General features: G+C 47.4%; 1 protein-coding gene across 2 annotated transcripts in view; it reads left to right on the top strand.

The window, feature by feature from the left end:
* GRAP2 (GRB2 related adaptor protein 2) overlaps nucleotides 1–17,320 on the top strand; it is a 62,680-nt gene that overhangs the window by 28,774 nt on the left and 16,586 nt on the right. The window contains exons 2-3 of one of the 2 annotated variants that reach the window (XM_080811825.1): nucleotides 14,163–14,254; nucleotides 14,343–14,552. Coding sequence is in view for 1 of the 2 variants with exons in the window: in XM_080811824.1 (XP_080667950.1) it covers nucleotides 14,177–14,254 (78 nt within the window). In the remaining variant the exon portion in view is untranslated. The remainder of the gene's footprint in view (nucleotides 1–14,162; nucleotides 14,255–14,342; nucleotides 14,553–17,320) is intronic. The other variant, XM_080811824.1, reaches the window with a different exon arrangement.

Here is a 17,320-nt window from a genome sequence, read left to right as displayed (position 1 = left end):
AGATCGTGAAGGGAACTGAAGCACATTAGGTACTGTTGGGGATTCAGTAGCTTCTCTACAGTAGTTCCAGGAAGAGGCAAGGCTCTAGAAAAGCACAAATCACATTTAAAAATTAGAAAAAAAAAAAAAAAAGATGAGGTATCAGCAACCGATTCAAGGATTATTTGTCATTGGGACTAGAGACAAGGTAACACAAGTGAATGTCAACCTGGTGACTATGTGATGGGACTACTAATAATTCACTGGGGCCGGTGCCCAGGAGGTTTTGTGATTTGTTTGTTTGTTTGCTTTCTTTTTACTGTGGTGCAAATGCCAAGCATGGAAAAATTTAACAAGTTATAGATATGAAAGCACAGAGAGTGAATTTGAGAATAACAATGCAAAACGCCAGAATAATCATAAGAGAAACGTCTGAATGCGTAGGAGGGCTTAGAGGAGTCCTGCTTTACCGCAAGTATGGATTACAAGAAAATTCACTTGCAGAAACACAAATTCCAAATCTATCACACCCACTTATCAAAACCCAGAGTATGCCAGAATGCTTAACAGGAAAAGCGTGCCTTTTGGCCACACCACGTGGAAAGTAGCAAATAACACACGAAAGGCAGAGCAGGTGGGAAGTATGACAGTTTTGTGGCTCCCCACATATATGAATGGGAGAATATTCACTTCCCCATGCAAACCATAACCTTCACAGGAGTACCCAAAGGCTTCATTCCAAGACCTTGAGTCTCATGCCACAAGTTGGCCCACTCCCCAGTTTTTATGTCAGAGACCCTGTAGGGCAAGCATTGTGTGAGATGAACGGCAGCGGGCAGAACAGAGAGGACAGGGTGGAAAGGTCAAACGACTCCTCGCATCATTTTTAACAATGCACCATCTACCCCCGTGAGATTTTTGTGGACAAGGTAAACATTTGGGATATACTTATGCTAGAAAACTTACACTAGAGAGATGCCTGGGTGGCTCAGTCACTTAAGTGTCTGCTTTCAGCTCAGATCATGATCCTAGAGTCCTGGGATCGAGTCCCGCATCAGTCTCCTCGCTTGACGGGAAGCCTGCTTCTCTGCCTGCTGCTCCCCCTGCTAGTGCTCTCTCTGGCAAATAAATAAATAAAATCTTTTTTAAAAAAAGAAAGAAAGAAAGAAAAAAGAAAACTTATACTAGAAAATTTGTCTGAAATTCAAGTTGAACTGGACATTCTGTACTTTATCTAGCAAGCCTACCTAGTGAGGGATACATTTTCTCACTCATTCTTCCTGAGAGCCAATCTCTCGGTCATTGCTAGCTGTTGAGGAATACACATAAAGCACGGTAGCTAGCAGGCATGAAGGGCCCGATGTACGCCAGGCACCATACTAGGTATTTTAGATGGATATCTCAAATATCCAGATATCTTCACAAGAACATGAAGGCAGGCATTATTATTATTATTATTATTATTATTATTTTAAAGATGAGAAATATGAGACTCAGAGACATGAAGTAACTTGCTCAGGATCACCCAGAGAGCCAGTGGTACAGCCAGCATTTGAACTCTGGTAGCTGGACTCCAAAAGGTCAGGTGCTTGCCCACCTCACGGAACGTGGCGGCAGCACCAAGCAAGGGGTAAATACAGCAAGTCCCCCGGGAGAATAAGAGACCATGAGAGCATAGGGCGTGACAAGGGCAGACACTGAGTAAGGCTTAGAAGGGGCAGTTGCAGTTAGACTTGATGTCTTTGTTTGTGTTAGAAAAGTGTGCCCCTAACTTTAGGCAGATGCAGCCCTACATCAGAACTCCCAAAGCTTGATAGAAGAGCACTGGTTGGATTTTAACCCCCACTGCAGCCTCAGCCACGGGTCCTTGTGCAGTAAACAACCTGCACAACTGTACATAGTAGCCTGAGTTGGGTGGCAGAGGGAGGACAGGTGTAGAGGTGAGGATGCAGAAGGAGTGCTTAGAGAATAACGAAAAGCCATCCTAAGGCATGTGTGCATGGGTGTATGGTATTCTGAAGTCTGTTTAGAGAGAGGTGTTGGGGAAGAGATTGTTAAGGCCTGAAATGGCAAAAGGAGAGTCTTGAGTGCATCTGGGAGGTAGCATGACAACATGGCATTGACAAATTCTAAATGGGAAAATGACTCTCAGAAAGTGTGCGCCAGAAAGCGTCAACATACAGGAGTCCTTTCCCCAACAAGCAAGTGTGATGGGAAGGGGTGGAGAATGGGGGCACGGGAGAGAAGGTGACAGCAGCCTGTTTAAAAGACATAAAAGGAAACTCAACGGGCTGGAAAAATGGACAAGGAGTGGGGAACAGACGAAAAAAAAGAGGGCAAGTGAGTGAAAAGATGAATTTCTTCCACGTTGGATTTCCCCAAGCATGATCCCGAAAGAGTTGCTGACCCTGTTCTGGTTTATGTTATTTTCCTATAAGGTTATTAAACTGCCATTTAAGGAAAGAGCACAGGCACAGCCCAGGTTGATCTCAGCAAGGCATTTGGTTGCATTTTTCATGAGACCCTAGAGAAGAAAATGCAGAAAAACATGGCAGAGTGATAACTACTTCATCTGGTGGGTTTGGAGCCGATGCTGAGAGAGCACTGATGAATACATTCGTGGCGACCTGGAGGGAGTCATTCAGTAAGAAACTGAGTTCAGAGATATAACCAGGTTGCTTACGATCACACAGCTGGTGAGTGAGGGAGCCAGGACTCAAGCCCAGCTCTGCCTGACTCCAAAGCCCACGTCCCGGTTATGAAATAAAGACCAAAATGGCATTAAGCTTGCTTGTGAGAAAAGAGTTGGGAGAGACACCAGAGGGGAGGAATACAGATCCGTGTCCAGACGAACGATAACGGATGGAGGAACTGGCCGGCGAGGACCAAAACAAGATCAAAATAAAAAATTAAGTTTGAACCTCACACCTTGGCTCCCAGAAGCCTCTTGCAGATGCAAAGTAGAGGGGCCTGGTGTGAGCCCTCCTCGCGCTGGGGAACATTCGTGCTTTCTTCCCAGTGCCTGCTGTCGAACCCCGAACGGCCAACAGAGTAACAGTGGTGAAAGCTCTGTTGTGCAGAGGAAGTGATTAAACAGTACTCTTGCTCTGAGCCCAGCTGAGACCGTTTCTCGAATACTGAGCTGACTTCTAGGTAACACATTTTAAGAAGAACATGGACAAACTGTGACATCATCTAAAGGAAATGACCCGGAGAGCAAGAAGTCGGAGCCTCGTCCCATGGAGGGTGGTGGAGGAGCCAGGGATATAGCCAAGGCTTAGAAACAAGAATTTGCAACTTGCAAGCGTCATCTTCACGCATGCAATTTCTTTTCCTCCTCAGGGCAGAATTCAGACTGAAATTTACAGTGAGACATTTGGTTTGATAGAACCAACTCACCAAGCTGCTTAGCTGCTTCCGGTTCCATCTTCCCTATGACCATTCTCCACCATCTCAATAAATTAAGAAAAGACGGGGCCAACTTTCTGGGTCAACTCCAATTTGGAGAGCCTAAGGTTTAGGGGATCAAGACTGGCAGTTGAGAAGGAGGAGACTGCCTTAAGCAAAGCAAATACAGGTGTTCCTCAGTTCAAGTGAACTCAAATCATGACCTAAATTTCCAAAAAAGATAAGAATATTATAACTGTTCATCTGACGGAAGTAATGTGCGACAGCAGCTTTCTAGTACCTTTATGGGGTGACTTGATACATAAAAATGTAATTACCTCCAGCGATCGAGGCATAGATTTATTGAACGAAGCCAGGTAAACGGTTGTATGGGTTAACGTCCACTTTGGCAAGCTTTGAGACCAGTGAACTAAAAAATGACCCGCATTCCAGTATTAAGTGGAGGCCTGGAAATATAAGTAAAAGTGACAAGAAGGTTGAAACAGTTGTGGTCACGGAGTCATCTACTCTCTGGTTTTGTGCTCTGCCCAAGTAAGAATTAAGGGGGCACAGGGTGCAGATGTCGAGAGAAGGAAGAGAGGCTGCTGAGCAGCCTTGTCGCTTTGGGGGAGATGTTACAGCCCTGGTGACGACAGGGCAAGAAGACAGAGGCTTTCATATACATATGATAAATGAGCCCAGCGTTCAGAGCCCGAATCAATAAACACAAACATGAAATGAACAGACGGGAAGAGAAGGAAAAGAGAACACGAAGGCACCATAAAATCCTGATGTGAATAGAAATTAGAAAGTGTAACGGGGAGAAAAAAAAAAAAAAAGCCTGGGGATTTGTAAAATGTCTGTCTGTCTGTCTCCTTCCTGCTTCCGCTCACATCCACCGCTACCTCCTCCCGCCCTTCTCGTCGGGCTCACTGAATAATTTCTGATTGGGCGTGTGTCTGTCTTTAATGCTTCGTTCTTGTTTGGATTTCGCCAGCAGGATTCATGGTGTTTCTGTCGACAATTGTCATTGCTTTAGGGAACAGTCAGGAGAGCACAAGAAAATGGCAAGAGATAGCTCGGTCTGGCAGCGGAGTGGGGCTGGGTGGGCTCTTCCTGTTTCAGTTCTGTCGCTGTTTTTTGGGGTTGATGTTTTCATGGTGTCATTTCAGTAAGAAAAGTGTAGAAGGTGTAAAAACAAAAAGACTTGAGGTACACTTGTTCTAACCAGATTCGCGGTAAGTCACTGGCATTTAGAGGAGAAAGAAAAAGAGCTCCGAACAAAAGCAGACTAGATCGTGAGGAATGTGGCTGCTGCGAGGGGTTAGAAACCCAGGACCTCGGAAGACAGAAAGAGAGAGCGAGACAGGAGTGCAGGGCAAGGCGAGGAGAAGAAAAGCCGCGTGTAGGTTTATTAACTGAGATTGCTTCCATTTCGGCAAATGGGCTTAAAGCTCGTGATTGCTTCGTCTGAGGTCAGCCGCGTTTATTGCAGACTTTGCCTTCTTAGACCAAGGAATAATGGGCTTGGATTTTATGGGTATGTGAGAATTGTGCCCATCAATTTCTTGGCTGAAGGACAGCTGCCCAGGAAGGTATAGGGGACCCTGAGCTCATTAGTCATGATCCTGAACTAGTGCAGGAGTTTCATTTTTGCTCGTACTGGCACAGGCAGCGTGGTGAAGGGAAGAGAGCACAGCCTCAGGGGCGAGCAGACACAGACGGTAATCGCGCCCCTCCGTTTCCCGGCTATAAGGTGGGCGTGGCGGTCATGGTCGTACTGGTAATGATGATCATAATCATAATCGTGTCGCAAAGTGCATGCGAAGCTATTGGCCCATGATAGATCACATCAATACATGGAACTTAGGCTCAGCTGGCTCTTGTCTCTAGACTTGGGTGAGGCAGACAGACAGCAAAACTTGGAAGCCAGATCAGTTTTGTTTCTCAGCCTTCCATCACCCCCACTGCCCTTTGGTTCATGCTGTCTTTTGTCTCTACTGACAGGATTGTCTTGATGACAACACGTTGCGTCCTACCTTCTGAAATTGCTGCAGCCAGGACTCCATAGGGAGTAGAGAGAAGCTAGCGTTCCCCCGGGAAGCGGGTATATGCTTGGTGGATTTTTGAAAAACGGGATTTTGAAACTGTTTTCTCTACAAGAAAGGAGAGTAGATAGAGGAGAAATGACTGGAGAGACACTGAACTGTCGAACACCAAGGATGAGCGGGGCGTTCCATACTCTGTCCCTGGCCACACTGGGAATGAGCATTATTATCTGAATTCTTGATGCAAAACCTGAGGCACAGGGGAGGTAAGGTTCCCCAGCTAGCCGGGAAGCAGCAGAACTGAGATCTGAAACCAGGTCTGTCTGACAGCCAGGTCTGTGCCCACCACTGTGCCTGGCAACCTCATGTTACAGAGAATGGCAAGTTAGGGAAAAAAAGAATAGAAGTTGCTTGAGTTGGAGAGAACATAGGCATTACACTGAAAAAAAAAAAAAAAAAGGATAGTCTTCTTACAAAAAGTTGGAGGACAAGTGAAATTTTATATGATGTGCTTTGAACTTGGGTGGGGGGCGGGGGGAGAGGCACCCAGCTGGTTCAGTCAGTAGAGCATGCAACTCTTGATTTGGGGGTTGTGAGTTTGAGCCTCATGCTGTGTGTACAGATGGTGTAAAAAAAAAAAAAAATCTTAAAAAAAAAAAAGTTTCGTTTGATATGCCAGACTGGTGTTGATTACAGAAGAGTGAGATGATCAGTAGCCAGAAGAAGGAAGAGCAAATGACCCTCTGTCTTGGGCATCACTCAATTGAGAAGGCAGGGGAGGAGAGGGGACCTATGCAGGGACCGTCCCCTGGTTTGTCTCCAGCCTCTCCTACACCCTTCTCCATGCCCTCCCTCCCCACCCCAAAACAAAAAACCTTAAGCAGGAAAAGAGGAGCTAATTAAAAAAGAAGAAAACATCCTTGAGACCGGTGAGATCTCCCTGATCCACAGTGACAAGCAGGGACCTACAGAACAGCAATTTGATTAAATAAGGATATAAGAGATTTATAGTTGTGCTAAGTTTGTCTGTATGTCTTTGGAATATATTTATTTGGCTTCCAAACCTAAACAAGTGCCTTCTAGCTGAGGAGATGATTCCCACTTAGAAAATAGGGAGACATCTCCAAGGCAAGACCAAAGTGTGGACCGAGCCCCTAAGCGGTTGGTAGAGGGTCAGCAGGAGGTGCACTGGTAGAGACAGCCTCCCAAGGTCATGGTGCATATAGGCAGCCTCAGTGAGGCGGTTACTGAACCTGAGACCCCTCCTGCCCATGTCTCAGCTCTCGCTCCGGGACCCACTACCCATTCGCTACCTGTCATCAGAGACAGCTCTATGCTGCTTTCTGCAGAAATGAAGCAGCCAGAGGATGACCACGATGTGGGAAAGACTCCTGCAGGGGAGATCGAGCACTCTCTGAAGGCTTCTTCCTAAGCCACTTCCTCATGTCCCCAAGACTGGCGTCAGCAGATCAGCTGCCGAGGAATTGCTATTCTCGGACAGGCTGCGGAGGGCCCCTCTAGTTCCCCGTGTTCGCCCCTGCCGGTTGTGCGGGGGGAATTTATGCCTTCCCGGGGCTTTGGAGGGGGAAACAATGAGTCACCTCGGGACAAGAGGAAAATAAGAATGTCTCATATGTGCAAAATCATTTAAAATGGATGCTTTTAGAGGGTACTAAAATCTCAGCCAGCTAGCCAGAAATGGTTCAGTGAAGTATGGTCCACTTGTCTTTGCTTGCTTTGGTTGCAATAAAGTCAGAAATGTTTATATACCATGGAGAGAACACCTGTGGAAACAGACCAGGTCCTCCTAAGAGGGCTATTTCTTCCCCTGAGATCCTGCACCTAAAAAGAACTGATCCCCCATGTCTGACTGGGGAGGTCTAGATAAGCGAAGGAGCTGCAGGTCATAAATCTTTGAGAGCGGAGGCCCCTGATGGCCATTCCCAAGTCCCTGGCTATCTGCAAGACTGGTGCCACCGTGATTCGACCCTCACTTCACCCTCTACGTGTGGCCACAGATCCGAGTCTCCAGAGAAACCAGAAGGAGGATCTTACTAGAATAGGATTTGAGGGTTTCTATTTTAAAGGGATAAAGTTATTTTAAAAAGTTATATTTTAAAGGGATGAGTTAGAAGTAATTCAAGAGCAGGCACAGTAAAGAAACGTGTATACCGTGTTAGACATTCAGTGAGAAGGTTAACATTTCCAACATGGCCAGCTGATTAAGAGGTATTCTGTAAGCAGGGATTCTGCTGGTGTAGACTAGAGCAAAAGTGTTGCCCTTCGAAAGCCCAGAGTGAAGAAAGGCCAGCCCTTGATTTCTTGGCCATACTCAGGCTTTTTCTTCCCTTCTTTTTTTACTTTCTTTTCCAGAATAGATTGATTTGGGTCCCCAGAAGAATATTTAAGCAATAGCCGTCAGGTGAATTATAGGTAGTTGTTCATCCTAAGCTTATAAATTTTCAAGGAGGGCCATCTATGTCCTTTCTCGGTGTCCTGTTCCCATGTCCAACGTCCAGGAAGAGGTGATAAACTAAAGCAGAGTCTCCAGCCACAGCTGTAGGGTTCAGATAAGAAGAAAAGCACACAGTAGAGATTTCGACATAAATCCTTAACCTAGAATCAAAAGCAGGAGTGAGGGACTCATCACTCTGAGATGCCTGGGACCATGTACGTTTCCAGGATACTCGGGGAATTAGAACAGCAGAATACGAGCAGGAGCCAGTGGCTTCTAGTTCTTTCTCAGTGAAGTCATTCTGTATTGTATGGGCTTTAGACTCCTTGAAATGTTAAAATATACATGCCCTAAAAACACACAAGAGACACGGAGAACAATGACCAAACAACGTCTAGATAAAGGTTATGGGGACGCAAGAGGCAAAAAAAAAAAAAAAATTTACAGGATGGACCCTACGGTTTGGGGTGCACCATTGCCCTCTGTTGGATTAAATAAATCAGACCTTTTGTGTGGGTGTGTGTTTTATTATCTCTGGCTGAGTTTGCAGAGACGGCAGGGCACCTTTGAGTGGGAAATTAATTCATCCTTGTAAATGGGTCCTCTGCCTTCCCTCGGAAATCAATCACAGTTGTAACTCTGATGGCAGGTCGCTTATCAGGTTTTCATTCACTCAGCATTTACTAAGTGCCTACTAAGCATTGGTTCGATATTGTAGGGAATCTAATCGGTAACACCAACCCCTGCTACCATTCAGGGAACGCCTACTCTGCGCCCGCGTCTCTACACACTGGAACGCACAGTACCCCTGTGAAATAGATGTGGTCACTCCCATCTAATGGACAGAGCAACGGGACACTTGGAAAGGGAATGGCCCATCTTGGATTTAAATCCGGGCCTGTCTACTCCTAAGCCCACACTCAGTCCATGAAGCTACAGCTCTTGCCCTCAGGAAGTTTCCAGGCTACTAGGGAAGAAAGATACAGATATAAGGGTCTCTGCCAGGGGTCCACAAACTACGACCAGAAGGCCCAATTCCACCCATCACAGGTTTTTGCTTCGTGGCATGTAAAAATTATGTGAAATTCAGATTTTAGTGTCCATAAATATTTATTGGAAGCCTGCTACACCCATTCAGTACTCTGCTCATGCTGCCTTCCTGGCTACAGCGGCCCAGTTGAGTGGCTGTGGCAGAGACACAGCCCGCAAAGCCCAAAATATTTACTCTCTGCTCCTTACAGAAAAGGTCTGACAGCTCCTGTTCTGTACTCCAAGGTGGACTGCTATCTATCAATAGGAGAGGTGTCTAAAAAGCGTTCTGGGACTTAAGAAGAGAGGAAACTAACATGTATTTAACTCACAGTGAGAGGCGCTAGAAGGATGTACATGTGTGCTCTGTTTTAAGACGCATAGATGCATGAAAACCCAGATTTTAAAACAGATAAATTAAAATGTAGTTATTTGCATAACAAATTTCCCTTTTCATTTTGTAAAAGGGATGCACCATGGGGTTCCTTTACAGAATGAGCCTCTATAATGTGTGCTAATATGATGCCACTTACAAGTACTCTATCCCTAATAACTTTTCAAGAACATATCCATTGTGTACAGTGAGGCTTCCCTATAATCTTTTTTGTTGTTGTTCCTGGCGGGGAAGGCTTCTTACTTCAGAAAAGTAATGGAACTGAAGTTGTCAATTCAGGGCGGGGAGTAAGCGCTCTGCCTTCTCATTGACTCCAGGAGGGGCTTTGCCTGACGAATAGAAAGGCTGTGGGTTCCGAATGTCCACATTATGTGAACTTAAAGTGCCGGGAGAATTTTACATTTTTAGCCAAGCTCCTCTCCATAGCTGCGCTCAGGGTCCTTTCGTGTAAACTCCTCACTGTTCTATCACAGCATTTCAGACACAAGATAAATTAATAAAACTTACGTTTGTTGTTACCATCCTGATAAAATGCTGAAGCAATATTTATAAAGAGCAATGTTTTTCTCTTAAAAAAAAAAAAAGTAGCTTAACCGAATTACAGTGTAAACAGGTGCAAGTCACATAATATCTAAATTCGAGTTCCCCCAGGCCAAATAGGAGGTGGTGGTGCCGCAGCCTGGACTTAGGATCCTGCTCCTTCCCTCTATGGGTCCAGAGCCTGAATCCTCCAACAGCAGCTTTGTGGTGTTACGCAATTGCTCTTTTTCAGAGATGCATAAAACGGAAGCCTTGACTATTCATAGCCAACTTAGGAGGAGCCGAAATCTTTCAAGAAGTTTCTCGCCTGGTACGATTTTGAGGGTAACTACGTGTTTCTGAACACATCCAATTAATCTGGATTTCACATGGCGGCTCTTTTAAAAGAGCTGTCTCGCGGCTTTTGTTTTCGTCCTCGGTGGTGACTGTATTTTAGAAGTAGACAAACATTCCTGGTATATAAGCCTGAATATTTTTCAGGGGTTTTTTTTTGTTTTTTGTTTTTTGTTTTGTTTTGTTTTGGTTTGTTTTTGGTGGTAAAAGAAGCTTAAATGGGAATGCAGGGGCAGAGAAAACCGTGCCTGGGGAAGTCCTGTGCGGTGTCGCCAAATGGCGCAGCAGATCTGTGTCACGGGGCTGCTAATGGATGTGGCACGCAGTTCGTGAAGGGGCAAAGTGAGAGAGACGCAGGGGGCTGGTGAGAAGCAGAGCCGATGTTCAGGGCAGGAGCCCTGCATGGTTCTGAGGTAGGATTCCTGGACAAACCGCATCGGCAACAGGGTCGGGGTGGGCGGGGGAGGCGGCTTGCCTGCCCCTGGACACGGTCACTTGTCATTCACGTTCTGTAGCCGGCAGCATTTCAGCCATTTCTGAAGCGGATCCCCGGAGGGAAACACACATTTAATCTGTCCGTGAGGTTCTTTAAAGAGATGTCTCTGGTCATCTCCCCCTGAGGTCAGGAGCACTGTAACTGAACACAGCAGCTAGAAAGCTCCATTGCATTCTTTTTTTTTTTTTAATTAATTTTTTTTTTAAGATTTTATTTATTTATTTGACAGACAGATCACAAGTAGGCAGAGAGGCAGGCAGAGAGAGAAGGGAGGAAGCAGGCTCCCTGCTGAGCAGAGAGCCCGACGTGGGGCTCGATCCCAGGACGCTGGGATCATGACCTGAGCCGAAGGCAGCGGCTTTAACCCACTGAGCCACCCAGGCTTCCGCTCCATTGCATTCTTGAACTTGAGCTGGCTCACTTTCTCCCCTGCCCCTGCCCTTTTCTCTTCTGTCTTGGAATTGTTGGTACCATGTTTTTTAATATAATATATATATATTAATATATATGTAATAGAAGGTACAGACTATAAAACGAGCGGATAAATACTGAACAAAATACGTTAGTTCAGTTTTCTTTTCCCTGGTGGTAGTTTAAAAGTTTTCAAAATTAAGACTAATGGATATAGAAAAATGGGATGTAAATTTCCTTGAATTTTTATGATCAAACAGAAGACAGACCCCTGGGGCTTGGCACTGCTATTAGGGAAGCAGGGAATGGTAAATTCAAGGGGAGAAATTTGCAAAGCCCTGGGTTTCGAACGAAAATAGAACATACTCCACTCCCCCCCTGAACATCTCCCTCCTACCAAACAGCATCTGAGCAGAGTTCATTTCACAAATGGAAATGGGAAATGGGACGCACACACATTTTTTCAAAGTGATTTCATGAAGAGTGGGCCTGTTTAATTGGGTTTTCGGAGCCAGGATTAATATTATAAACTAGGGAGTTCTGTGATGTGCCCATGAAGTTGGCTTTGCCATACCACCGGCCTCCTGGGATAAAGCAGAGAAAAGAGCCGCTTCTCAGAAGCCATGCTGCTTCTGCCTCTGCCTCCTCACCGAGGTAACACCCGACCAGCCTGTACCAAGCACCCGGGCTGCATCCAAGCTACATGTAACGTACAAAAGATCTTCCCAAGCTCAAGGTCACATCTAGAGCATGCCTGGGATATTTTTTCAACCCTAATTTATGTGATTTTCTAATACGTTTAGCATTTGCCCTCCCTTGTCTCCATCCTGCTTATTAAGGTAAATTTGCATAGAAATGGGATCTTGGATTTCAGGACCATTCACCTGACACTTGCTCTCCTGAGGTGACCAGTATCTGCTGTGGATACCATGACGGTGACCTGCAGACACCACGTCTTCCCATAAACCCAAGGCAAGGGCCTTAATTAGGGGAGGCTTTTCATGTTAAAGCCACGAGGTGAAGCAAATCAGCAAAAGCATTTAGCACTCACCAAGGAGGGCAGAATACTCCTTCCTGTCGAGTGGGCCATCCAAGGTCACTGTTTTAATTTGCCTTAGATGGACAGATCCTGAAGAAAGGGTACAAAAAGTATATATGTATTTTTGTTTGGAAACAAATTTTGGATGGTGATAAAGCTCAATTAACTCTGACATTTTACTTTGGCTCCTGAAATATTTTTTGCTTAATATCTACCTTCAGGGGCGCCTGGGTGGCTCAGTGGGTTAAAGCCTCTTCTTTCGGCTCGGGTCGTGATCCCAGGGTCCTGGGATCGAGCCTCGCATCGGGCTCTCTGCTCAGCGGGGAGCCTGCTTCCCTCCTCTCTCTCTCTGCCTGCCTCTCTGCCTACTTGTGATCTCTCTCTGTCAAATAAATTAAATCTTTAAAAAAAAAATCTACCTTCAGGATGGGTAATCGTCATCTCTATAAATTGCCTTTGGATGACTAAGCAAAGGTGGAAAATCAGAGAACCGAGGCCCTTGCTGTGACCATGGGGGCAGTTGGCTTTAATCCCCCCATCTCTGCGTGTTGCACCCTCCCACCGGCAGCCACCTTCTTCATTTACCCAAATCTCGTCCCTTGGGTGGAAATTCCCACTGAAAATATGTTTGTGGTCCTGGTTTACTCGTTACCGAAAGCCATTGGGTGTGAGGTGACTAACCAAAAGGGTTTCAGACTTAGCCAAATTCTGATAAACATAAATGCCAAACAACAGCTTCCAAGACTGTCCTAACAGCAAACTGTCTTAGCAGAGAACCAGAGGATTGGCGGGTCGTGGAGAATAAGCACCAAATCTCAAGAGATGAAAGTTCGTAAAAGATGGGAGAAATCAGTAGAAAACTCGGGCTGCTTTTGGCCAGGCTACCCTTGCTGAGGATAAATTCATTCCATACAATTATTTTTTTAAGGATTATTTTTTTATCTGTTTAGAGAGAGAGAGAGCGTGTGCACAAGCGTGTGCACAGCGGTGGGGCAGAGGGAGAGGGAGACTCCATGCCCAGTGCTGAGCCTGACATGGGCCTTGATCTCACGATCCTGAGATCATGATCTGAGGAAAATCAGGAGTTCGAGGCTCAACTGACTGAGCCTCCCAGGCACCCCTATTATTAGTTGAATATTATGATCCCCACTTTACAGATGAGAAAACTAAGACTCCAAGACGTTTAGTTATTGCACAAAATCATACAGCTTGTCACCAACAAAAGCAGGACTCTTTCTTACAGGCATGCTTCAGTGTCTCCTCAAAAAACCCAAAAAAACTGAAGCAAAAAGAACCCCAACTCTATTTCATTTGTAGGCTAACTTTTTTATTTTACATAGGCCTCGTGTATTCCTGGCGGGGGTGGGAGGGGATAATATTTTAACTTGATGCAGAAGTATCAGAATGAAATTTTTCAAATTGTACTTGGCATAGACTCTAATGATGAAATAAGGAGGCTGACTAAACGAGTCCCCGGCTTCCAGAACCAGAACGCGCTTTCCACTCTCAAGCCACGTGGAAGGACGCTGCGTTCCCCACTGGCCGATGCTGCCTAATTCTCTTAAATGATTCAGATGTAAAAGAGAAAATGGCATCTGTCTAATTAACACTGCCTGGTTAAATATAGCCGCAGAGGGACAGCCTCAGGGCGATGTTTACAGAACAGTCTTTCCAGCCCCTCGAGCCTCAAGTTAGAGGTGATGGCGAGTCTTCCAGCCTTATCAACCGGAAGCAGCGATGCCCGCAGAAAGGGTGACAGGCCGGGCAGGCAAAGGGACATGAAAGGAAGGGGAAAGGCATCGCCGGCCTCCGTTCCCTGTTCCTGGCGCGTGGGGCTTCAGGGAGGAAAGGGAAGCGCGTCCTACAGGCTCCCCTCCCGCGGCAATTCTCCGGATCGGAGAGCCCCCCCCCCCCGTGGGCCTGGGCCTCCCCTCTTGGGCCTGGAGGCCTTGGGCCAGGCGCCTGCCACCCGCTCAGCCGGCCACGCGGGCCCGCTGCTCTGCTCTCTTCTCCGGCCAGAGGGCATAATGCGAACGTTACTTGTCTTCCAGCTTCCTGTGGGGACATGGAAGCCATCGCCAAGTTTGACTTCACCGCCTCGGGCGAGGACGAACTGAGCTTTCACACTGGAGACGTTCTGAAGGTGGGTGCGGTGGGGGCCCCCTGGGGCATTTAGGTTGCTATGATCTGGCCCCCAAGTTCACTAACAACCCATGCCTTCGTTTCTTCAGCGCTACACATAGTTCCTTTCAAAAAGAGAAGTTCGCTTCCATCAAAGGACTCCTTCTGAGCTCCCCACCCCACCCCGGGCTCCCGTTAGCAGGCGGGGCGGCGGACCGAAGTCACCAGCCTTGTCTTGAGATGCTTGTGGTCTGGAGAGGGGAAGAAAGCCATCGAAGAGCTCTGACAGATATTCTTGTCTAGGGGCTCGGGGAGCACAGGTGAGGGGAACGAGTGGCCCCACCTTGCGGAGACAGGGTGGCAGGAACTCGGTGGTCAGGGAATGCAGGGAGCCTGAGTTGGACTTTGACCTCGAGCTCAGTGGTGGGCATGGAGGTGGGCCTTCAGTGAGCTTTGTGAGGAACTTAACAGGAAGGTGCAGGGAGACAGCCTAGGAGAGACAGCTGGAGAGGACGTGGGCCAGCGGAGGCCACGCACACCGGCCCCGTCAAGGACGCCCTAGAACTTGCCTAACACCCACACTTGAGCTGTAGTGGCTGCTTGGAGGGCTGAAGAGGTCTTGGACTTCCACATTCCATGCACCGTACTTACAGGCTCAAGTCCTACATCTTAGGCCCTGTTTGGAGCAAAACACAAGCCCTTACACAGGCCCTCTGAGGTGTCTGTGATGTTCGTGCTCCCCCCCCCCCCACCTTGCCCCAGAAATCCCGTTCCCTGGTCCTCAGCAGCAGACTTGGGCCTTCTCAGACCACACGGCAGCTCAGAGGCCAGACTCTCCATGAAGAAGTACGCTTGCTGTAGGCAGAACGGGACAGGGTGACTCAGAAAGTGTCCCTGGAGCACAGACCAGGTAGGAGGACCTGGTTTGGAACTTGAACACCCCCGGGACTCAGCCTTCTAACTGTGGTCACCTTGCAAAGATCTAGTAATGTAATTGTGGAGAGGGTGCCGTCAGTGCTGGAGCTTCTCAAGGTCAAAGTGTTACCTGGGCCACTGACCCAAGAAAAGGTGACCTTCACTTCTCTGGGATCTTACCAAGGTCACAGAGGGGTCTGCCTCCTGGTGAGCAGCTCCCTTCTCTATGTGACCATGTGATTATCAACCACTATAGAGTGTCCTCACTCTAGGGGCCAGGGGGCCTCATCTCCCATTGCAAACAGAACCTAATATCTGGCTCAAGGGTTTCCTATTCCTCAGAAAAGGAAAAGAAAAAAAAAAAAAATAACTTTTTCTCAACCTGCTTCTCAATCGACCTCCTGATTCCGTTCCTCTCCTTCGCTAGTAACACTGGGAGAAGTTCTCTGTGCTGGTGCCTCCACTTCCTCACTTCCCGTTTACTCCACTGGAACTTTCTGGAATCTGCCTATTACCCCCAACACTCCCTGTAAGCCCACCAGGGATCTCTCTCTTTTTTTTTTAATATATATTTTTTAAGATTTTATTTATTTTTTTTTGACAGAGACACAGCGAGAGAGGGAACACAAGCAGGGGGAGTGGGAGAGGGAGACTAGGCTTCCCGTGGAGCAGAGAGCTCTATGTGGGGCTCGATCCCAGAACCCTGGGATCATGACCTGAGCCGAAGGCAGAGGCTTAACCCACTGAGCCACCCAGGGGCCCCACCAGTGGAGTCTTTAATGTGGACTGTAATGACCTTACTGGAGCATCTGTGGAATTCGACACTGTTAACTCTCCCTCTTCTGGATCCGAATGGGGTTCAGCCTCTCTCCTAAACATGCACTCTGCCCTGACTATTTTTCTTTCTTGAGATCTCTTAAGCAATCCCCTTCTTCACGAGAGAGGGGTCTGATGCAGTAAAAAGCAGGAGTTTAGAGCTGGTAAATCTGAGTTTGAATCCCAGCTGACTAGCTGTGTGTGTCCTTGGGTCAGTCTCTCACCCCCTCTGAGCTTCTCTGTCTTTATCTGTAAGTGGAGACCATATCTATTTTGCAGGGTTCTGGAAGGGATTAGAGGTAATGGCCCCAGCTCAAAGTGGATGTTTCATAAACGGTTGCCGTTATTTCAACATTACTCATTCCTGCTGCCAATCAGACCATTGCCACAGCCCCTGGACTGACTTCATCCCCTCCTGTCTCTTACTCCTTCAACATACTACTCTCAGGAAGATCTTTCTGGAAGACAAATCAGGTCAGATCACTTCCTTACTCAAAAGCATTCAGTGGTTCCCCGTTACCAACTGACTGAAATTTAAGCCACCTTGTCCCAACCTCCTCTCTAACCTCACCAAGCTCTTGCCCATGAACGTGCACACATATGCACACCCACGCACACACACACACACACACGGACGTGCACACCTTTGTGTGTGCAATGCCCCAGGTCACACTGCCATATACACACTGTGCTGTGTCAGGAATGCCTCTTTCCTGCACACACGTATTTGACCACGCCTGCCTGGGAGGCCTCACTCCCTCTGCTCTCCCGATGGCTCCAGCAAAATTAATCGCTCCCGCTTCAGCTCTTCCACAGTTGCACACGCACACCTCATTCAAGGCACTGACGATCTCCCCTCCCATGAGCGTTATCCACGAGCAGCCATGCCTCTGTGCCCTTGCACACCCTCTACACCCGTCTCTCATCACAACCCTTACCCTGTGGGATCCTGACTGCCGGCTCCGCCCGTGTCCAAACCAACAGAGAGTTGACCCTCCCTAATATTTGATGAATGAACGAGTGGTTGATTCCTCCACTGGTCTGTGAGCTCCCTGAGAGCAGAGCCATGCCTGGTTCACCTCTGTGTCTTCACAGCAGCGCCCCACACAAGTCCCGGCACCAAACAGGTGCTCGGTGCCGATGGCTTGAATTGTTAAACTGCGTTTCTGCAGGCTCGTGTAGAAGTCCACCAGGAGGGCAGACCTCTCCTTCTTTTCGAATTTTGTCCCTTGCTGCTTAGTGTGGAAAGGAAAGTGGAGAGGGGCCTGTTGGCTGAGTCCCACCTCGTGTCTGCCTCGTGGTGGCTAGTGCTGTGCCTGTGGGTCTCTCCGAACCACCGCAACCCTACTCCGCCACT

Source organism: Martes martes (genome assembly GCF_963455335.1).
Source record: "Martes martes genome assembly, chromosome: 8".
Lineage (NCBI taxonomy): Eukaryota > Metazoa > Chordata > Mammalia > Carnivora > Mustelidae > Martes > Martes martes.
The sequence above is the reverse complement of the archived record's forward strand: the minus strand, read 5'-3'. Positions and strand labels throughout refer to the sequence as shown.